Raw genomic sequence first — 23,286 nt, forward strand, 5'->3', positions numbered from 1 at the left:
CGCTGTATTGTGCTCGAAAACCAAGTCTGGGCCATTTTCCACGCCTGGAAATCTTGGGAACACGGCGGGAAACGCTGACTCCGTTGCCTCCGTCCCTCACCTTGTGCCTGAAGTGTCGACGGAGGCCGCAGTCCCCACGGCTCCCCGCAGCGGGGAGGTGACAGGTTGTAAACGGAGTACTTTAGGTCAATACTAGTATTGACCGAGGACGCCGTGTCTCCCCTCCCAGGGTTGCCACCCGTGGTGGGTACCGCGCGCGATTGCTTGGGAGCCTGCTCCCCACGCCGAAGGCCGAGGTTGGCGAAGCCTCTGGCTTCTTTCTCTTCGCCCTTGAGGCCACAGGTCAGCGGGCCGCACTTCCTGTCGCTCGCTCGCTCCAAGCCCCTGGAGAGTCCCGGGCCTGTTCGCGACAATCTCCGGGGGGCCTGGCCTGGCGCTTCCGGGTCGGGAAGGGAGCGGGCGTCCAGGGCGAGGCTTGGGGGCGCGGTGCCCGGGGCTGGGGGCGGTGGGCCTCGGGGGCCCTTCCCGCGCTCTGTGAGCCGCCCGGCCCAGGCAGGGAGCTGCCCAGCTCTCAAGTACCCCTGCGGACCCAGCCGCCACCCCGTGTGCGCTCTTCTCCGCGACCCTTTTTGTGCTGCCGACCTCCCCAGAGCCCTCGGGGTGGGGCGGTGGTCGAGGCCCGCCCCTCCGACCCGGCCTGGAGAGGGAAGCGCGCTGGCTGCCGACGCTCTCCGCATGCCGGGTCCTTGGAGCTGGGCGCTGCCGGGAAGCCCAGCTCTGTTGGGTGGGTTTCTGCTCCCGTCACCAGATAACGCCCGGAGCCTGATTTATGGGCGCTTGGCCCAGCTTGGGGCGCGAGCACCGCTCCTTTTCCGACCGGGGATGTTGGTAAGAAAACGCGTTTCCTCCCTGGCAGTGGTCGGTTTAGAGCATCAGGAGTCTGTGAAAAGCCACCAATACCCGCGCTCGCTTTCCCTCCTCCGGGAGCCCGCCGCCTCCTATGGCCGAAGTTTGCCAGCTTCCTAGGTATTGATTAGAGCAGGCAAAAGGGAAGAAGTCAGCTTTCTAGGATGAAAAGGAGGCTCCCTTAAATTTAAAACCCAACTAGAGCTCTCGCTCTCCACTTAAAAACCTCGTAGTAAGGAAAAGGTGGCTGGTGTCCAGCCAGCCTGCAGAGACCAGGACAGGGGACTTTTATCCAGTACTGGCCCCAGACCAGCCACCTGGCCATAGCCTGGCAGTGCCCTGGAAACAGTCAAATCTGGACACACTTATGAGACCCAGAGATTGGTCTTTTTTTCCCCCTTCTCTCTCTCTCTCTCCTTTTTATTATTCACAAGACTGCGATTGTTTAAATGTCATAACTTATAAGAAAAGAAGCTACATTGAAATAAATTAAACACAACGGAGACGTGCTTCAAACATGGCTCAGATAGGATGTGCAACCCCAGGAAAGAAAGCCAGGCAAAACCAAAGCAAAGCAAATCTCCCGGATGCCCCCAAAACATCTGCTTTTCAGTCAACTAAAAAAAAAAAAAAACAAAAAACAAACAAAAACAAAAAAACAAATAAACAAAAAAACCCCAAAACGAAGATAGAACCAAAAATGAGCGTAAACCCCATGGTTTGTTCTGGAGTGTCATGTTTACCTTTGGAAAAGTATGGAAAGGAGGCTGCTATGCATGGAAGATTACAGCAGAGGGTTTGTTTTTCTTCTGGAATGTGAGTGGAGAATATTACTGGGTAGTTTGGTCCTATGACTTTCAAAATACTGCGGCTGAGATCCAGTTTATATAGATATCTATGTACAAAGTAGGATAGTATAATAAATATTTAGTGTGTCTTCAGGTGTAGCTGTAGCCCCTTCAAAAGCAGTCTTTTAAGCCTTTTTAATGAATATACTCTCAATGTGCTTGGGGTGTCCAAAGTTGGGTGGGGGTGACTTTGAGTTTTGCTTCAAACATGGCAGAAGCCACCGCGGTTCCCTCCAGAGCTGTGGCTTCTCCGCGGTGGTCCAGGCCCCGGGTTCTCCCTGGATCCTCAGGGCCGGGCCTGCTCCAGCTGCTGATGCTGACTTCTGATGGCGAACCTGCTGACGTGGACGGGGATGGGGACGACGATCTTGGGGTTCCTGGAGGGCTCCCCTGTCTTGGAATTGGCATTGCCAGCCTTGACGCGTTTCCACTTGGCCCGGCGGTTCTGGAACCAGATTTTCACTTGCACCTCGCTGAGTTTGAGGGCGTGGGCGATCTGCGAGCGCTCGGTCAACGAGAGGTACTTTTTGCAGTGGAACTCCTTCTCCAGCTCGAGCAGCTGCTCACTGGTGAAGGCAGTCCGCCGCCGCCGGTTCTTGCCCGTGGACGTGGTGCTGCCCGCCGCGCTGCCGCTCGGCGGGGTCTCCTCCAGCGCATGGCCGGGGTCTTCTTCCTTGTGAGCCGCCTGGCCAGTCAGATTGTCATCCGAGCTGTAGTCCAGATCACTCTCCAGTGAGAAACTCTCCTCCTTGCCCTTCGGGTCGTCTTCCAGCTTTGACTCGTCTTTCCCTTGCCCTCTGACAGCCCCGACTGAAAAGCAAAACCAAACGGCATTTTATTACATTTCGCACACTGGCCTTCCTTTCCCCTTCCCACCGTCACTTGGGCCTTTTCCCCCCTTAGCGGATTGTCTTTCTATGACATTAACACATTGTGATTTCCTGGCCTTTGAGGGGCAGAGGAGGGGGGGGGGGCGTGAGAAAGCTCAAAGGAGGAAAGAAGACAGTACAGACGACGGCCCTTTGCCCAGAACCATCACTCAAGGGGCCCCAGGCCACGTCTGCACCCTCCCAGCCTCCAGCAGCTTAAGGCAAAAGTAACAGGAGGCCTGAGGCCCAAGAGAGCATCCTCTTTGTCCCCAGGGTGGGGGCTGGGTGAGGACGGAAGAGGAAATTCATGATCCATCTTGCCCCCACCCCCACAGTGAAAATTTAGTGAGCCTCAATTACATCGCAGTCAAAGTGGGGACACAGGGAGGTATAGATCCCAGACAGTGTCTTTTTTTTTTTTTTTTTTGGACAGATAATGTTGGCAAAAGGGAAGTTTTGAAGCCTTAGGAGAACTTCCCACCAGACACCGCAACACACAGGCAGACGCACAGCCTCCCAGGGATCTGCTTCTCCCGGACAAGCCCAGTAAAGGGGTTTAATAGGTCTGGGGGAGTCCAACCCCGGCGCCCCCCCCACCAGCACACGCACTACTGAGGCACATAGCCCAACCCGCCATCCCTAAAGGCTGAAACCTATCCGGGGCCCCAGGTCACGGCTCGCAGTAGGGGGTGGTTAGACTCCTCCAAACTCGCCGCCAGCCAGGTCAGACGCCCGGCGCAGCAGCTGGCCCCGGGAGCTAAATGCCACCCCACCCCCTAGCTTGTTGCTCGGCTCTAAATGCCCCCCGGAGGCCTAGCGGCACAGCTTGGCGGAGTCCTCCTGCGGCTCAGGAGGGGGAAGCCGGGGCGGGGTGTCGGGAGGGGGCTCGGCCTCGCCCCCTCGGCCCCAGCGGGAACCCTGAGCTGGCTCGCCCCCGCCCCCTCCCGCCCCCGCGTCGCGCGCGCCGCCGACTCACCGAGCGACGCCTGCACAGCCTCGGCCGCGGAGAAGGCAAGCAACGAGCCCTCCTTGGCCAGGAAGCCTTTGCCGTCCTCAGTGTCGGCTTGCAGCGCCTCCGCCTTGTCGAAGTTGCCGCCACCCGGCAGCGGCTGCGGCGCGAACTTGCGGGCGGCCGCCGCCTCCTGGTGCTGGGGAGACGCAGAGAAGCCTCCAGGCAGCGTAGCCATGAGCGTGGAGGTGAGCGCCATGCCCTGCGCCAAGCTGGAGCAGAAACCGGTGGGCAGGCTGGGGATCTGGTGGTGAGGGTGCGCGGGCGGCAGCGCGGGCTGCAGCGCGGCCTGGGGCAGCGCGGGTGGCGGCGGCGGCGGCGGCGGCAGCACCACCGGCCGGTAGGGCATAAACATGGGGTAGCCGGTGTAGACGAAATGGCCGGGGCTGGGCTGCGGCGGGCTGCCGATCAGCGAGTCTATGCTGAAGGCGGTACTACTCCCCAGCGGGCGCTGCATCATCATCAGCGACGGCGGGAACGCTGCGCTCATAGACGCGCTCGGGAGAGGCCAGCGAGAGGCGAAAAGTCCCCGCGCCGCGCCGCCACCAGGAAGCCCCCCGGGCGCTGGGAGCACAGCCGGGTGCGCTGGGCAGGGGCCGAGCGGAACCCTGAAAGCAGGCGCCGCCGACCCTCAGTCCTAAGCGGGTTGCATGCCCGGCGGGAGAGCGTGCGGGGGGTACTCCGGGTGAGGCCGTGCGCCCCGGAGTGGAGAGGGCACCCGGGCCCCGCGGGCTCGCTGGAGCCGCTGCCCGCCGCTTGCCCGTCGGAGCCCGCGCGAGTCTCGTCTGCCACCCTCGGCCCCGGCTCTCAGCCGTCGGTGCGTCCGTCTGTCGGATCCGCAGTCCGTCGCCTCCCGCGGGCCGCTGGGGAGCGCGCGAAGCTGGCGCACTTGTCTTCGGCGGGCGCCGCCAGCACCTTTAAATCGCGCTCCTCTTTCTCATTCACATTTTGCCTGCTGCCCGGCCGGGCTTACCTCACGTGGGGCCAGGCTCCACCGCCTATTGGCTGCGCCGGGAGGGGGCGGAGCGAAAACGAGGCTCCGCCCCTTCCACCAGGGCTGGCCCGGAGCCGGCTGCGGGCGCCACCGGCCAAGCGCGCGGGCCCGAGAGCCAGGACCTGCGCGCCGGGCCCGCGCCGCGCAAACTTGAAAAGGACTGTGGGCTCCAAAGCTCCAAGGCTCGAACCCCGCGGCCGGACATCCTTGTCGAGGCCGCCTCCCAGGGCAGCTTCCGGGGTTGGGACCTACCGCGGCTGGGCCAGGGGCGTTCTATTTCTTCCTCAAATGCCCTGGAACAAACCTGTCCGTGGCTCTCCCTAGCGTTGGGTGCCGCTGCTGCGCCCGTGCTCCAGAAGAGGTTCCCAGAGTTGGGAGCAAGGTCCTGCCCCCTTCACATCCGCCCCCTGGGCGCTGTTCGGGAGCTGGAAGGCCCCAGCCACCGGCTGGAGCGGGCCGGGTTTCTCACTGCGCCCCCCGCGCTCCCGGGCGGGGCGGGGAGGCTGCTGGTCCCCCCATCCCGACCTAGGCCCTCCTGTGAGCGATCCCTTCTCATTTTTCATGACATTCTTAATCATCGCACCTATTTACACACTTTGCCTGCGCGCACCAAAATAACAGCCACGATAATTATGATAATAAAGCGAGTCCTTTATCTGCTCCATCCTCGGGGAGGAAGGGGGAGTTGCTGTGCCTCCAGATTGTATAACGTGAGATTATCCTGATGAAAGCTTTATGATGTTTGCTCAAATAAAAGCTGCGTTTTGTAAATAGGCGCTAATTAAGCACGTTGAGAACCGAGGGAGCGCTCACCCTGGCGCCGCCACCCGGTTTCCTGAGTGAGGACTCGAGGGCGCGCGGTTCCCCTTTGCCTACTGCAGGATGGAGCGGATTCCCTCAAGATGTATCCCCTTCCTCGACAATGGTAAAATCCCAGAATATGGGAACAAGGGAACTGGCGGGGAGAGAGTGGGGGATAGTGAGGTGCTTATCCCCTTCTCTATGACAAAACCAGAAACTTGCAGTGCTCAAATTTCTCTTAACGGAATCGTTCGTGGCCAGGGCTGCCCGTGCAGTGCGCGTCAGTGCGCGCGGGGCTTCCACGCGCCTCCAGGGCCTCGGCTCCAACTTCCCGGGTCTAGACGCTCACCCGGAGCGGCTGAGGAGCACCTGGCTCGCGAGGAGAGGAGAGAAGGGCATTGTTATTCCAGTCATTAAAAATCAGCTCACGCCGAGGAGCTAGTGGTTGGGGAGTTGGCCCGTGTTGGACGTGTGTTATGTATCACTTACAAGCACATTTAATTGGGAGATAAAGATAAATCGATCTTTATGAATTTATCGACCCTATTCCTTGAAGCTCTTCTTTCTCGTTCTTCTTTCTCCCGCTCTAACTCCAAGGCCCCCAGGGGGACGTCTTAATTCGAGAGTACCTCTTCAGCCGTGGGTCTGGCCAGGAACCCACTGCCCACCCAAAGGGCCCTGGAGGAAAGAGAGGAGGGTGCATCCCGGCGCCCCCGAGTGCTGGGAAAACTCGCCGGCCCCGCAGCCAGCCGCCCTCCTCCCGCTCGCCTCCTCCCCCCCGCCCCACCGCCACCCGGACAAAGACGTCTCGAGCGCGTTTCCCCACTCCAGGCGGCAGTAATAGATGGCTCCGGCGGCAGGCGGTTTGAAAGGAATTCATTAGGACGCCGCTGACTGTACCGCCTGCACTCCCTTCACGCCCAGACCCCGAGGTGGCTTAGGCGGCGTGAGGGGGAATCGGTGGAATCCGCGGGGCAGGAGGTGTCTGTGGGGTCTTTAAGCTCTATCCCTCTTTCTCCACTCCTACAAAAGAAGAAAAAGAAGAAAAGGAAGGGGGGGGGGGAATCGAAGCCCAGGGCAAAAGGCTGATTCTTTATGAGCATAATAAATACTTCCTCTCATTATGGGATAGTTACAGGCACAGAGTCTCTGGTATGGTTACCTTGTTTTTTGAATACTAAGAAAAAATGTTCGACTTCTTGCTTGATTTACGTTGCTACAGCCGGGTCTCTTCGCGGCTTGACACTGGCGTGTGTGTGTAAGCTGTTACTCATTTTACCCGAGCAGATTTGCCATCCACTTTGCTATTTCGCAGTAAAAATATTGTTCTAGGGACTTCCGTCGCCTGATTACCCTCCGAGAGACAGGGATTCCTTTGATTATTTTGGTGATAATTCTACATTTAAAGTTCAGCAAGAAGATTTAGGTCCGCTGAATTATAGCTACACTTGAAATAATTTGATGGCATATTATTTGCATCCATAAATTGCTGTGGAAAGTATTGACTGCGGGGGTTATAATACTAATCTTCTTTTATTAGTGAGTTCAGAGAATTCTCATCAATATGAATTTTATTTACTAGTGTGCTTTTTCTCGAATGCAATGCGGTCATATTTTCTCATCTAATGCTTAACTGCTCAGAAAACGACTGTTCGCATCATAAAAGGATTCTTGTGTTTCGCCGGTGATTAACAAGATTCATTCGGGGCACCTCAGCTACCTGCAAAGCATTCAGAGCACGGGGACTGCGGAAAATAAAAGCCCCTAGAGTTCTTCCTCGTCTCCTCCGAGAGATTTATGGGTAGCGAGCGACAGGTACAGGGCTTATCCATCCTTCGGATTCCTACCTGCTTACCTCGGACCTGCCTCAAACTGCAGAACCATTGGGGTGACTCGGCTCGGCCCAAGCTGCGCAGGAAAACCACAGATCTTTGCAACTTTGCCTTCAGAGGTACCCCCACCCCCACCCCCCAGCCCCCGCGCGCGCTGCCTCGGGTTCGGAAAAAGGAAGGACACAACCGCAAGCACATCTGGGTGCTCCAACTCTAGTTAACTTCCGCGAACTTTTTTTTTCCCCTCTCAGGAAGACTCCCGCGGGGATGAAGCTGGCCCACCCCTTACGCACTTTCCTCGACCGATGCCAAGCTGGTGTCAAGACCGTATTAAGCCACTTAAAACCTCAGACGTCAGTAAAAGTGATGGTAATTAAGTTGTCTCCACGCTTCGGGGCTGTCCCAGTCAACGTTCGCGTGCAGGTGTATGGGGGCTGAGTATAAAATGCTAAACGCACAAGTAAATGAATATTCATGTGGCAAACTTGCGTCGGCCCGTGGAGTCCAGCCGGGAGGAGGAAGCACGGCGAACCGCGCCTTTACAAACCGCGGGCGGGTGGAGGTCGCGGGCGGTGGAGGAGAAGGGGCTTCGTGGGCGCCCTAGGTCTCCGTGGGTGCGGAGACACCCGCAGACCCAGCGGGCCGGGTGCTCCCGCCCGCCACCCAGTCCCGGGAGAGAGGCTGGTTTCTGTGGCAACCGTGTTGTTTTTATTTATAGAGACTTTGAGTGGCCTGATCATTCGGTCATGGCAGCGGCTCTTGCTCCTGGCAATCGTTGGGAAATAGCTTGGGATGGGTTTTATTTATGGAAGGGCAATTGGGATTCACACCCAGCAAACCCACAACAGTCCCTCCCAAGCCCAAGACGCACTTACAAAGGGGTGCTTGTGTAAAATTCCCCATCAGACACACCAATTTGCAAGTAGCAGAAAGCATTGAAGCCTCATCTTTTTAAACTATTTTATTCAGCTTTTTTTTTTTTTTTTTTTTTTTAAATCTGAAAGCCCAAAATAGACTCCATGTGGTTCTAAGTGAAGTCAGCCCTTGGCTGGCTTTGAAATAGCTCCTGCAATTATGTAAAAGAGCCATTCACTAACAGGACGGAATTAAAAGGGATCTCGCCTGCTTCCCTTTCATTGCTAACCTCTCCTGTTTGGCTTTTCAAAGCGCTTCCAACACGATGTCTTTCTCCAGGACAAAAGGCAGAACAAAAAAAGTCCCAAACTTGTAAATTGAACGTCAAGGGAACTTTAAACAATTTAAAGCCCATAAATAATGATAAAGGGGACTGGCAAAAAAGGCAAACCCATTCAATTAATAGAGTTTCCCAAGCAAAGATCAAGTGGTTTATAAAATGAAAGTCTTTGGTTTCATTATTCTCCTCCTTGACTATGCAGAGAGCAGGACAGGGGGTTTTCTAAAGCGCCCTGAAGAAGAAACACTTTGCGGGACTGTGTGTGCTGAGACATTCTTATGTAGAAAGTTTTGCTTTTTGTCCCTCACCCTCAAAGTAGCAGAAACAAACCCGCAAATCGGAAACGTAAAAGGGAGGAGACTGTGTGTGTGTGTGTGTGTGTGTGTTTTCTTGGGGGAGTTGGAAAGTGTTCCCCGCAGGCCCGAAGGCCGGGGAACCTGACCCTTAACACCTGTGCGGCCCTCCCCACCCCGGTGCGCAGTAACAGACGGAGCCACGGGCTCGTGGTCTGTGAGCCGTGCGGCCGGGATGAGGAGGGTTCTGCGCCTGGGATCTGCGGGCCTGGACACGCTGACCTGTCACTCCAACCTGGGCTCGGCTTCAGACACCGGGCCTAGGCGTCCGAGGGCGCAGGCGGGGGTCCTAGTTGCTTTTGGGAATAGACCCACAGGTTGGAGTGGGGAGTGCGTGACCACTGGGGGTACTGGATGGCCCGGGAAGCCCCGAGCCCGCGCACAACGCTAATCGCCCCGCGAGCACACAGTCCTGGGGGCGGGGTGGGGGAAGGAGGATCCTTGGAGGGGATTGAGGCTGGCCGCCCCGGGGTTCCCAGCGTCGGGCAGAGGCCGGGGCGAACCTGGTCCCAGGGCTGCAGTTGGGGAACGGAAACTGAGGCGCGGACGACAAGGACTGCGAGGGCTCGTGCGGGGCCGCACAGGACGAGCGTCCACTTGGCTGGGGTCCGGGGCTGGCTGCTCCGGGGGCCCGGGAGGCCGTGCGGTCTGCGAGACCCTGGCCCTGGGTCGCTGGGGAGGGAGGCTCATGGCCGCGCGGCGTTTCTCACCTGGCTCTATCTCCTCCCATCTGCCCCCTCGGATTCCCGGGGCCCCACCTTTCGGGGACTTCAAACGACCCCCAGCTACCGGGCGCCCGACTTTCATCTCCCAGCACAGCGGGCATTGTTTGCGGGACTTCACAGATATGCTAATCCCGGGGCCGCGAACCGGGCGGCCTGGGAGGCGGGCGGAGGGCACGGAGGGGTGAGGAGGGGCGCAGCCGGGATGGGGGCCTCGGGGACCGCCTGGCGAGCAGGCCTCCTGGGACGCCAGGGGCCACTGCGGTGCCCGCGTCCCGGCCCGTCCGCTTTCCCCTGGAAGGTCCGGGGCAGGACACGGCTGGTGTCCGATGGATGCTGAACTTGGAAGCGTCGGGCTCAGCGGTGCACCCCGCGAGCTCCCAGCTCGGGAGAGGGGACCGCGTGTCAGGGAGAAGCCGGCCAAGGACTCGCGCGCGTCACCCCATGGTTGGCGATCGGGAGACCCCCAGATCCTCGAGAAGCAGGGCCCCTGCCGCCTCCCCCCGACAGCCCAGACACCCCCGGAGGTGGCATGTCTTTTTAAAAAGTCGCGGTTTACCTCTACTTCATCCATTTAACCCTTTCGAAACCACCCTGGAGGGAACCAGAATGTTTGGGTCAACAGTTACGCACATCAGGGGCTGTGCTGCAACTCTAACTTCTGGGGGACCGAACAAAAAGTGGCCATCGCTGGGAGGCGGAACTCTGTTTGCCCTCCTTGGAGAACTACTTGCAAAGCAGAGCCCGCGCTTGCTTTCGTTCCTGCCCCTTCAGATTGGAAAACAGCACCTAGAGAGGAGGTCACCAAACTGGGGCGAGGCCTTGGGTGTAAACGCAGGGGAGAGAAGTTGGCTAACTGGGGAGGGAGCATGAGAATGGCCTCTGTTCCTCTTGTGGATTTCTGCGGGAGGTGGGGGGGGGGGATGTCTTTGTAAAATTGCACTTAGCTTTAACCTCATCTGGAAAAACTCCAGGTGACTGCGTGTGTACCTGACCAACCTAGCTCCGCTGAGGTTTCCCAGAAGGACAGTTGTGACTAGTAGGGACAGCAACTCAAGGAGGGCCACCTTAAAAGTCAGGCTTTCCCAAGGAGAGGGTGGAAGGGATCTGTGCTGTTGGGGGCTGGGGAGAGCCCTTCTATTAGCCCACAATTGGAGGGAGCTCACAATAGATGACAACCCCTTCTAAAAAAGCAGACAGGGGCACTTGGCTTACAACAGAACACCCAGCTTACAGAACCAGGGAAAAGAAACGTGCTTGCTCCAAAGCCACTGGGATCATTACATTCCACGTTGGATGAAGAGCCCAGTGTAGATCTTTGACTCTCATTTGAGGGGTGAAAAAGACATTGAGCACCAGAGTCAGTGGAGACTGGCCACGGGACTTAACACTCCTCTTCACCCTCTTTGACTCACCTATCTCCTTTGCTCGCTGACCTGAGGTTAGCTGTAGGCCACTGGCCAAAAGAGAGAGAGCCGATTTCCTTCAGCGAGGCTTGAGAAGTGAAAATGTCAGCAGGCACCTGTATTTGCCAGGCTGGGACAAACCAACACCATTCCCTAGTTACATATACACACTCACTGTCTTTATTCCCTCCGCTACTGCCTGGAGAAGCTTGCAGTGGTAGAGGAGGGAGAGCGCCCTTGTTTGTAGGCCTCTCGATTGTCCCTGATGCCTCAGGTTCCCTAAATATACAGCCCCTTGGTGGTGGTGATTGCAGAAATAATTGGAGATACTCACCTGCCAGACCTTGGAAACAGAAGAATCTTGGAATTTCCCCCACTTGTCATCTGAAAAAATACAGGGGAACTGAATTGCCTGACTTTGCTGCCAACAGTGATCTCCCTTGTGGGTGTATCCTGAAGTCCCAGAACTTTAGGGAAAGAAGGAGCCAAGAGCAAGGATAGAGAGCAAACGCCAACATCCTGAAGTATTTTTAGCCAGGGCCCAACCTGCTAGAACACACACAGGAGAAAAGGGAAACGAGGAGAGAGGAGCTCCTTCAGGCCCAGAAGAAAAAAATCAAGAAAAACTCAAATGCTGTCCCCATACTGTCCTAGGGGATGCTTCTGGGTTTTGCAGGAAATGAAAACATTTCTTTTTGTGGGGCATGTTGCCTGTGTGTGTGTGTGTGCGCGCGCGCGCGCGCGCGCGCGCGCGCGTGTTGAGAGTGCCTGCCTTCCCACTCCCTCCCTTCCTCCCTTCCATCCTTCCCTTCCCTCACTCCCTCCTTTCTTTCCTCCCTCCCTCTTTCCTTTCCTCCCTCTTTCTTTCTTTCCCTCTCTCCTTCTTTCCTTCCTCCTTTCTTTCCTCCCTCTTTCCTTCCTCCCCTCCTTTCCTCCTTCCTTTCAGCAGGGAGTTAAAGAAAACCTGTTGTTCATACCTTACTATCTAGTGTTTATTCTGCACAGTGATTTTGAAACATCCTCCGAAGGGAAGTTATTCACGTGAATGTCCACACTGAGGGTGATGGCTGCCTGCAAGGACATTGCCACGGACAACCAAGAGAGGGTTTCGGAGGCTGCTTCTAGGGGCCCTTATGGGTGTCTGATGCCTGTTCAAACCAGCCCGCAGCAGAGCGGCCATCCAGAGTGGTGACAGAAATGACAGTGGGGCAGGGACAGGGTGTGGGGAGTGAGCCTCCTGCAGCCCTCTGCCTCAGGCTCTCCTTCCCCCCAGGGAATATGTGAAAAACTAGGTTCTGCTGGGAAGTGAGCCAAAGCCAGAAGCAATCCTGCTCATCTCCACCCGGACAAACCTTCTGTTCTCCATAATCTGGGACAATAATGAATGGTAAGCTTCAGAACCAGCAGAAATTGATCATGGTAGCTCAGAGAGGGAGGGTGATTGACATCATGTGACCAATCTGATGCATCCACTGAGTTCAGGGACTTCCCCTCCCCCGCCCTTGCTCACCATGCCCTCTCCTTCTAGTCATTATATTTTGAGAAGATGACTATTTTAGAATCTGTTTGTTAGTGTGATGTGATACTCCTAGCTTATCTTTTGCTTCTTATAATTTCCCCCTGTTCTGAGTTTCTCTCAGACCCACTTAAATTGCAACAAAGAGGGGCACCTGTGTGGCTCAGTGGGTTAAAGCCTCTGCCTTTGGCTCAGGTCATGATCCCAGGGGCCTGGGATCGAGTCCCACATGGGGCTTTCTGCTCAGTGGGGAGCCTGCTGCCTCCTCTCTCTCTCTGCCTGCCTCTCTGCCTACTTGTGATCTCTGTCTGTCAAATAAATAAAACCTTTAAAAAAATAAATTGCAACAAACACCCACCACCACTACCAAAACCCAAGAAAAACCTCAGGAAACTTAAGAAATGAGAGACTTAAAAGTTCAACTTCATTCTAACCCAAAAAACATTCCAATTCAGTTCATTCGTATTATTGAATGTTACTTGGAAATTTATACTTTAAAATGTAATGAACTGAATACTTGTATTTTGCAACACATATTTCACATTACATATTTTCAATTTAATGAAGTAACAGGGCTATTTCCTATCTGTAAACAGAGCTCAAATGTGTTATTATGTATTTTAATAAATTAATGAGGGAGTGACAGGAAACATTTTTATTTGAGGCTTCACAATTTCCAAAGGAGTAACAGCCTGAAAAGCGACGTGGGTGTGCAGAGCGTTCAGGGATCCACATCGCCCCCTATGGGCCATGGAAGTAATGGCATCTGCTTTGGAGCCTGGGTTCCGCTGTGCTGCGGGAGTTGGTGGATCCCCGGCTCCCCTTCTCGCGGGATAAGAAGGACTGAGAAGTCTATTTTTTTTTTCCCCATGCCTACAACTGCATAAGAAAAAATGCATTTTTCTTTCTTTTCTTTTCATTATAAACATCTAGAGCACAAGAGAAGCCTTTGTCACAAAGAGGGGGAAAATTCAGACACACAAAGTGCTAGGAAATGTGATCCGATTTTGGATGTGATAATAGGAACCCCACCTCGGCTGTCTTTACAACCCCAATTTTCCTGACTCTGACTCATCTTGAGCAGCCTCATACAGGAAGTGGTTGGATAAGAAACCCTCTGACATCTGGGCCTGACCCGCATGGACGCACCGCCCAGCACACCGTGGCCTCTGTTGCCCCACCTGCGTAATGGGCGGGGGACCCCGGCTCTCTCCCACCAGCGGCCCGACTGCGTTTCTAAAACGGGGGTCATTAATACAGCGCTTCCGCCACGGTTTGTCGCGGAACCGAATTAGATCGCGTGGCATTCCTAGGCAGGGGGCCTGGCCCGGAATGGTGGCGTGGTAGGGTAGCTGCATTGCGCCAGAGGCGTTGCGGAGTGCTGTATGGATGTGGGGCAGCCTGGGGCGCAGGCCTGCGCTCTCAGAGGGAGAATATCGGTTTGAGGGCAGCCTCTGATCACAAGACTCTCGAGCATTTAAAGACAAACCATAGGCCACCCATGGAACAGGCTGCAGTGTAGTATTGAACATGCGCGACTACTGGGGGATGAGGGGTGGGTTGGAGGTCCCAAAGCACCGCCCCCAGGTCGGTTCAGTGTCAGCCCCTCTGCATGCACTGCAACATGCACTGCAACAGGCGCAGAGGCAGTTCCTGGCCCTGGGAGCTTTCCTGGCAGTGGGCCCTCGTCATCAAATTGAGCATCAGAAGGGCATAAGGCACTATCTTCCTGGGAAGATTGCCTCTATGTCATTTTAGATTATTTTATTTTAAATAAAAGCTCTGTAAATTCTGTTAACGTAACAAACCCTAGATCCCCAACTCTTTGGGGGAGGGGATAGGCAACCCTTGCACTTTGCCCTCTTGCTTCCCCCCAAACTCCATGTCCCCAGGGCTCCCATCGCGATCCCACCGTCAGAGTTTTGAACGTGGCTGGGGTACTAGGGTGGACGAAGCTGGGGGACCAGACGCGGGTGCGCGACCAGGACCAAGGTCTGACCGTCCTTTCCTCTGCTGGGCTCCGTTTTCGCGGCAGGACCCTGGCTCGAGGGCGCCCCCTGCGGGCCTCGGTCGGGATCGGTCCCTCGGAGCCGGGGAGGCCTGCTGTGGCTGCTTGGTCTGGAGCGGCGCCCGGCCAAGGTCCCGGCAGGCTGAGATCCCACGCACTCCCGCACTTCTGGTCTCTGAGCAGCAGGGCCCCGAGTCCTCGTTTCCGGTGTGTGTGCTGGGGGCGCTTTTACCGCCCCACACCCTGGCTTTTTTTTTTTTTTTTTTTTTTGGAAGGAGCAAACATCTCCAGTTTTAATGTGGCCCAATTATCTCCTTTAAACGACTTAAAATGTTTCTCTTTAACTCATTTCAATCTAGTAAATATGCTTCAGCAAGTAGCTAATTTCTCAGGGATGGCTTCGCCTCGTCATTTGCATATAAAGCGCGTCGGGGGCCGGCCCCCTCTTGGGGTGCCCAGGTCTCAGGCAGCTGGGTCACCTCCTCCGGGGGTGACGCCTGGGTTTGGCCCGGGAAGGCGGAGGCCTGGGTCCGCGATTGAGCCCGGGAACCAGAGCAGCAGCCGGGGCGGGGCACCTGCCCCCTCAACCTCCAGAAAGCAGCCCCTCCTCTGAGCGTCCCCCTCCGCGCCTGCGGCCTCGGTATCGCCCCCAGGTCCCCGCTCGCTCCCGTCCCAGGGAGGGGCCTCTCCTTGGATGCCACGGGGGCGCTAGGGTCGCGGGCGCATTTATCCCCAAGTGCGTTTATTAAATCGCGTCTGGAGATAGATGGACGTGGATACAGGAAAGGAAATCGCAGCGCTCAGTTGAGCAATCTTCTGGCTTTAAATTCCGAATAAAAGTCTCAAATATTCCCGGGTCAGGGGGGCACTGTCTCATTAAAACCACTCTCGTCCTGAAACTGCAATGCAGACATTAAAGTGCAGTATTTTTCAATTAGAGCTGACGAATTCAATCAAAATTCCATAGATTAGGATGAAATGAGGCATGGGTCATTTACAGGGGAATTTAATTGCCGAGCCATTAGACAAATAGTATATTTGCCATTCCCGCGTTATCCATCATTTTCGACATCAATACCGGGGCCGCATCTCCCCGTCCCGCAGCCGCCCGGCGTCGGCTGTAAACACTCCCTTCCCTGTATCTTCTGATTATATCTGATTTCATTTAGGGCCATGGGGGATTATAAATGTTCACGCAATCAAGTTCATTAGGACTTCAAATCGCATTTCTGATTGGGATCGCTCTACGGCTGTCCTCGGTGCGCCTTTCAAACCCCAGGACGAGGCTTTCAAAAACATCTTTTTGAATTCAAAGCTGCACATCCTTTTGTCTTCCGACGTTCCCTCCCGCCTCCTCCTCCCCTGGGCGTCCCCGCGCCCCTCCGTTCTCCTTCACGGGGGAGCAGTCCCCGGACCCCACCGCCCCTTGAGCTGGACCTCCGCGCTCCCAGGCCCGCCTTCGAGACCCCCAACGCTGGGCGACAACCCCCCGCGCGGCCGCGGGACGCTCAGGACCCCGGAGGCATGAGCGGCCCGCGGGGGGTAAAGCCCCAAGCGCTGGCGGATCTCGGGCGGGTGCCCGGCCCTGCTGCTCGCCCCAGCCCGGCGCAGCGGGGAGCGAGTGGGGCGCCGCGCACCTTGGAGTCTCGTGACCGCAGGCCTCTGGGCGGCGGTGGGCCGGACCCTGGGGACGGACACCCGGGACCCCTTTCCTGGCTGGCCCCTTTGAATCCAGAGAGGAGGGCAGGGGCGGACTCCAGCAATTCTCTTTTCCTATTAGTGCACCCAAGAAACAAAGGAGCAGACTCTTCTGGGGAGCGCTCGGCAAGGAAGGCTGGAGACATCCCTTCCAGCACAGTTGAAAAATAATAGCTTAATATTAACTGCTTCTCATAAAAATATACTTCCACAGTGATACAGTTACAAGAAGAAACCCTCATTTTACCCCCGTACTTTGCGCTCATTGCTGTTAGCTGCCTCAGTAATTTAATTGGAATGAAACGTGAGAAATGTGTCATTTTTGAAGAATTTATGCATCACTTCCTAGAAATCTCATTGTGTTAACTAGGAGCCTACTGCGTTCTGTTTAGAACCCATAATCACATTTTTATGTGTCTGTATTACCAGTTAATGTGACCTCCTGTCTTTAGCAGATAAAAAAAATTATTCTTTTTCTATAACATCTGCATCCAACCCTGGTTTGCATAGTGTACGTGGAAACCCTGCGTCGCCAATGTTCTGCAAACTTACCAACTTTCTCTAGAACAGGGCAAAGACATGTGAATGGAAAAAGTGCCTACTAAATGAATAATTACACACCAAATTAAAACCCTGCATTAAACATAGTCGACAGCAAATACTGCATTCTCAATCATGTTTATTGCTTACAAATTGCATTACAAAGAAATCTACTCTTTTTATTGGCGTGATTAAGCAGAGTGTTAGGACTGCAGAAATACCATTCTGTTAGATTAGATGGAGGCTGGAAGCTGGGCTAGTCCCATTGCCATGGTGAATGTATAATTTTGTTAAAGAACACGTTTAACACACAAATGAGGACTGTCTGTCATTATGGCATCATAAAAGAGTCATCTTAAAATATATTTATTTATAAACGCAGTGCCTATAAAACGTGCATATTTAATACAAAGGAAGTAGGCAATTCCATAATCAATATTTTAATTACTGAATTTTTTATGATAGTAGCGCAATTCTATATGATACGTCACAATTCTGTAGCTTTTCTATATTCTCCTTCCCTTTTTCCTGTGAGCTAAAATCTCGTTTTCTTGTTTTTAATTCTGGGGAGAGCGGGTTGGTGGACGTGGGTAAGACCGTTTGCTTATGGCGCCACCTGCAGGATTCTATGAAAATGCGTTTCAATCCTTGCAACCCTCTGCAGGGCTCTAGCAATGTGACCCCAGGCTTGTTTTAGCAATTCAGTGAAATTAGTTTTTGTTTTAAAATAGAACGATGTTGACAGTTTGAAGACAAAATCCTGGCGTCTGAAAAGTAGACTTAAATCCACAAGTAAGATGCAGTATTGATCACAGTTGATAATTTGGGGTTTCTGACTATCCCCAAGGGCACATCAAAAATTTGAGTAAGGAATGATTCATTCTTGAAATAATGGGATAAAAGGTGCAATATTCCTGGTTTATCACTTGGTCCTTGGGCAGCCCTTAAGAGATGAAAAGCACTTGGCAAGCTAATAATATCTGCGATTACAGTGATTAAGCTTCCCCTCAGCTGGCCCGCATCAGGACCGGTCACTGGAGCAGACCAGCTCATTCTCCAAGCCTATATTTTACATCATTTTTGTAGAGGGTTAAGTGTCCTTTGCAAAAGTTCAACAGCCTGCTCCATCAATGTGTGTCTAAAGGGTTATTTCAGAGATTGGAAATGTGGCAATTATATATAGTTACTGGGATTAGCAAATGCTTCTTCCTAAGGAGTCAGTGGTGTTGATTTTCTTGAAAACATGCTGCATTGATGATTATCATGTAACTTAAAATTAAGCAGACACAAAGACTGTCAAAGACCAGCCCAATGTCGTGTTCAGAATTTTAGGCATAACACGTCCCAGGGTGCTGTGTCCACGTACTGACCGCCCATGGACTGTGGATGGTGTCTAACAGTCCCGTTGTGCTGTGGATGGTTTGCCCTGGGCAGGACACAGCCAGGGATGCAAGGAGGTGGACCTCCTCAGGACCACCGCTGCTGGAGAACCTCACTTGTGTATTTTTGAAATCTCAGGGGTTGGATGACAAGTAGTACCGCCAAAGACACTCAATAAAAGCGGAAGGAAACTATTCCTCTGTTATCTTTTTTTAGTGGAAACTGCATTTAGTCTTTTGTTACCAACTGATTTTTGAACTATGTGAATCCATCATTAAAAGCTAAATATGAAGTTAAAAAAACAATTTAGGTCTTATAGAATTGAGTTTATGTAATATACTCAAAGAGAAAAGTAATGATGTCCATAGGAACCGCTTAAGAATGGAAAACATTTTTAGATCCTTTAATAAAAAAAAAAAAAATGCCAGGGTACATTTTGTTCACTGGAAGAGAAGTCAGCCAGGATAATTCTAGCTTTAAAGTAGAATGTCTTGGGGCGCCTGGCTGGCTCAGTCAGGCAAGCCTGCGACTCCTGATCTTGGGGTCATGCATTTGAGCCCCATTGTTGGGAGTAGAGATTACTTAAAAAAAAAAACTTTAAAAAAGTAAAGTAGAATGTCTTTTTGGATATTTATTTCACCTAGCTTACCTCTCTCCCACCCTCCCTCCTCTTCGTCCTGTCCTCCCTCTCCTCTGTTTCTCTCTTTCTTTTCTATGTAGAATTATGCAAGTCTCGTTGATTCCACAACTTCTCAATACTTGTAGCTCATACTTGTAGCTCATACTTGAGAGTCATCAAAACAAGTTTTTTTTTTAAATGCAGATTTTATTTATTTGTAGGAGAGAGAGAGCACAAGCAGGGGGAGCATCAGGCAGAGGGGGAAGCAGGCTCCCTCCAGAACAATGAGCAGGGATCAGATGTGGGACTCAGTCCCCGGGGATCATGACCGAGCCAAAGACAGACACTTAACCAACTGAGCCACCCAGGTGTTTGCAAACAACACATTTTTGACAGGTATTTTATTTTTGGCCAAACAAAGCAAATTGCTAGCTGTAATTGCATTCTGCAAAACTGTGAGTGACTTTCATGCCATCTGATGATTAAGGTAGCCCCAATCACACGAGGCGTCTTTGTCCCATACAGCCATGACCATCATTCGGGAGCGGTATTTAGCACTTGTGGACGGCTGCTGGAACCCAGGGGATTTGAATGAATTTCTATGGCCAGTTTATTTTCTGCCTTTTCTCGTGATGTCAGGTTCCTGATGAGCTGGAGAACTCAGGAGAGCGTCGCTAGATTCCTGTTGTGCATGGGCGTGGGTTGACCGAGTATGGAACTGGCTGGTGGAGTGGGGTGAGGGTGCTTCTCGTGGAAATTCCATGAGGGTACTTCTCGTGGAAGTAGGGCACAGTGGGGAGAGGGAGGGATGGGGAGATGCCTGAATGCCCACCTGCCCTGGGAATAAATCAGCATCTCTCATTTGCTGCAGAGCCGAAGCCAGAGGGAGGGTGGCTGAGAAGGGGACCCTTCCTCTCCACAGCCAACCCCACCACGTGCCAGTTCTGTCCAGCAGCCTGGCTGACGAGTGCGTCTTCTTTGCTTGGCTCTGAGCTGTCCAAGGAGGAGGAGGAACCTTTGAGCCTGTCTTGTTGAGGATGGGCCCTCAGCACCAAGGTGGGCAGGCTCAGTCAGGATGGGTTAAAGCAATGAGCAAAGGACTCAATCGGTGAGGGATTAAACCCAAGGACTTTTTTTTCTTTAAAAATTGTATTTATTTATTGAGAGAGAAAGAGAGAGAGATAGAGAGAGCATGAGCAGGGGGAGCAGCAGGCAGAGGGACAGGGAGAAGCAGGCTCCCCGCTGAGCAGGGAGCCCCATGTGGGTCTCGATCCCAGGCAGACACTTAAATGACTGAGCCTATCCAGGTGCCCCCCACCCCTCAAAAATTAAACCCCAGGAACTTTAGGGATTAGCTCTTTTGGGAACATCTACATGTTCAAAGAAGTTCTTGGAAGAGAAAACTGTGAAGAAGGAAGAATTTCCTCGAGGCAGCTATGGGGAGCCATCCGGGGTTCCTTCTGTGAATCCTATTGTCATTTTAAGCTGTAATTTGGGGAAACCTAATAACTGATCATCATTTATCAGTTTAGAAAGGTAAGGTCAGTATGTTTGAAGGGGCTCTGCTTTGTTTCAGGACTCTAAAATCTCTGTAAATGTTAGTGCATTTCAGAAATACGACCGGATTGTTTTCTATGGTGGGCAGTATGGAGAGGCGGCTGGAGATCCTGTCCTGCAAGGACAGCGTGTTTGCTCAGCTTCTCATTTGCAAATCTGATGAGGACAGGGCTTGCGGGGTGGAGTGGTGCAGTGGTTGTGTTTCTTACCCTGTACTCTTGTCCTTCCTGCTTGTTCTTATAAATAACATGACTTTGCCTTTTCCCTTTTTATCCCTTTCTCGGGCCATTTTCTGCTAAAAATAATGCAATCATAATAACAGAAGGAACCGTTTATCGAATTTCTACTCTGAGCCGGCTCTGGACCTGGGGCTTTGTGCTCTCTGCACTCAGTGGGGACAGCCACCAGGAGCAGGGGTGTCACCCACGCTGGTGATCCACACTCCACATCACCTCCCCCTAATCCCCCTCTCCCCTCACTGTCCAGACCTCCGTAGTTAGGATCTGCAATTCGACAATATCCTTTCAGAGCTGGAGAAGCCCTGCCTTCTGCCGATACACCTTCCAGCTGAGCAAATCACATCTGGTTTCGGTTAAGTAACTATTCTTGCTCCGGTGGGACAGCTCTGGGGTGGTCACGTGGTCTCCCACCCGTCCCACAGTGTGCCGTCTGCCTTTCCAGGGCAAAGCCATCTCCCCAGAGTACCACTGTGACCACATCTGCTCACCTGCTCCGTGGATCCTCGTGGCTTCTCTAGTTCAGAATCCCTGGTCTGGAAGCCAAGGTCCTCCCGGTCTGCCCCCATGCTGTCCAGCTCTTTCTTCTCCTAGTTGTCGAAGCATGGGGAACTTCTCCTCCAGGAGGAGGACGGATCTCTGGTCCTCCTTCATCCCCCATACCTTCCTGCATGCTGCCACCTGCCTGGGTAGGGGGTGCTGTGTGAGGAGTCCTGAAGTCAGGCACACACAGGCCTTTTCTGGGTTCGGTGAGTTGTCTGTCTTAGGAATGTGGGTGGAGCGCCTGGGTGGCTCAGGCAGTTAAGCATCGGACTCTTGGTTTCAGCTTAGGTCATAGTCTCAGGGTCATGCGATCGAGCCTTGTGCTGGGTTCTGCACTGAAGGTGGGGCCTGATTAAGATTCTCTCTCTCCCTCTTCCCCTCCCCTACTCATGCTCTCTCTAAAAAAATATAGCATATTAATAGAAAATTTGAGATCTAGTAAGGCCAAGAGATCAAGATACAATTGCCATTGAAAAGATAGTTTATTACTCATCATTCCCAAGAGAAGGGGCCGTCATACCATGGTGGGGGGGTCACATGGGCACACACTAGGCTTGCTCAGGCAGTTGGGGGAGGGGATGTGGACAGAAGCCTTTGTTGTGGTTTTCATGGATGGAACAGGCCAGGCAGGACAGACAGGCTTAAGACCATCGCGTCTGAATAGTTTCAGCAGGCTCTGGGATATAAATAAGGGCTGTCCCTATCTCTCTGGCACCTGGCCCTGGGACAGTTAGGATGGGTGGAAGGTAGCCCAGAGTGTGACAGCCCAGTAGAAGGGGTGGTTGGGGGTGTGTATGTGAGCTCTGGACTGGTCGGTTTGCTTTTGGAAAGCATGCTTGGGGTAAGTCGTATGCTGTCTGTGGAACTGGCTGACTCTGGGAGAAGCAGTCCCTCCAAGGTCAGCCAGGCCACGGATATCAAAGCACCAGAATACGGAAAATGAAAGAGATGGTTCATATAGTCCTTGATCCTTAGAACATCTCTCTTGCTATGTGATGCTCAGGCCGGGCTGATGGCAACCTCTAGCAACCCGTCTGTCCCTGGCATCTGGCTTCCTGGGCTGCTGGCCACTGGGGTTTGGCGAGGGTGTCAGAAGACTCACATGGGGATCACAATGTTGGGCTCACCACCCCTCCGATGTCCTTTAGGGAGTTCTGGGCTGTAAGGTGCTGGGAAGCACTGGTGGGCTCCAGAAGGGCACTCCTGTTGTGGAAACAGGTGTCCTCTCTCAATAGATAGACCTGTCATGTGTTGGGGACAGAGCCTTTCTAGGTGGCCAGGCTCCAGGAGGGGTGGGATGCCCCTGTGAGGCAGACAGTCTGTTAACCCATTGCAGGGGATGTGTGTATACTTTTTAGTTCAACTTCTGTTGAGAAGTACTTTCTGATACAAATACTATGATATTTGCAGTCTTGATCCTCACAAGCGACCCTGAGAGGCAGAAAGGCCTTTTAGGACCCATTCCATTTCCAAGTGAGCATGAAGCTCAGGGAGGCCGGTGCATCCACGGGGTGGGGGGGGGGACATGCGACCCGGGTCTGCCCCCTTCCCCGCGGTGCTCTCCTCAACATACAGCCTTCACTGAGGGCAGCGGTGTGAACTACAGCCTCAGTCCCAACATTCTGGTTTTCAGTGCAAAACACCCTCTGGTTCCAGAAGGAGGTAATTTTGCAGGGACTTTGGCAAGGGTAACAGGGGCACGAGGTGAAAGCACTTTTTGCCGAATAATTTCCGAATGGCACAGCGGCAAAGATGCTGCAGACAGCGTGGGGTGTGGGCCAAGGCCAAGAGGGACTGGTAGAAGGCCTGGTGCATCTGGAAGGAAGGCAGATGGAACATAAACCTGAGTGCATGGACCCAACAGCCAGAAGACCCCATGGTTGCCATGCCCTCCACCAAGAGGGTGTATGCACTTTTTGGAGGTGCGGTTCCTCAGGGGGTCCGAGGATGTCTGTTTTGGGTGGTAGAATGGGTAACACAGATAATCTCCTCACATCCTGCTCTACTCCCCCCACCCCCGCCCCCTGCACAGGGCATTGGCTGTTGACCCATGTGGATGGAACTCAAGTCAATGAGACATGAGGGGATATCTTCTAGAGGCTTCTGGGAAAAAAAAAAAAACGCCCTCACTCTTTCTTCAACGACAGTGACTGTGGACTCTGTTGGGTACAAATGTGGTTCCTGCCACTGCCTAGGCCATATCTAAGCTCTCACAGGGAGAAGGAGGACACACAGAGTAGAGCCTATGGATTCA

The 23,286-nt window shown here is 53.5% G+C and overlaps 2 protein-coding genes across 4 annotated transcripts in view; both read right to left on the reverse strand.

Moving 5' to 3' along the window:
- Positions 1–1,300: 1,300 nt before the first annotated feature.
- On the reverse strand, positions 1,301–4,553 carry GBX2 (gastrulation brain homeobox 2). Its single transcript, XM_047721463.1, has 2 exons — positions 3,600–4,553; positions 1,301–2,564 (listed from the first exon to the last, which is right to left on the reverse strand). Exons 1-2 carry the CDS (start codon positions 4,120–4,122, stop codon positions 2,041–2,043), a joined length of 1,047 nt encoding a protein of 348 aa, XP_047577419.1. The 5' UTR covers positions 4,123–4,553; the 3' UTR covers positions 1,301–2,040.
- Positions 4,554–21,495: 16,942 nt separating this feature from the next.
- Positions 21,496–23,286, reverse strand: part of ASB18 (ankyrin repeat and SOCS box containing 18) — a 63,044-nt gene continuing 61,253 nt past the window's right edge. For all 3 annotated transcript variants that reach the window (XM_047722205.1, XM_047722203.1, XM_047722202.1), the window contains one exon: positions 21,496–22,847. In XM_047722205.1, the coding sequence (XP_047578161.1) occupies positions 22,662–22,847 (186 nt within the window). In that variant the 3' untranslated portion in view covers positions 21,496–22,661. The remainder of the gene's footprint in view (positions 22,848–23,286) is intronic.

The sequence above is a fragment of the Lutra lutra genome, chromosome 3 (genome assembly GCF_902655055.1).
Source record: "Lutra lutra chromosome 3, mLutLut1.2, whole genome shotgun sequence".
In the NCBI taxonomy this organism is placed as follows: domain Eukaryota; kingdom Metazoa; phylum Chordata; class Mammalia; order Carnivora; family Mustelidae; genus Lutra; species Lutra lutra.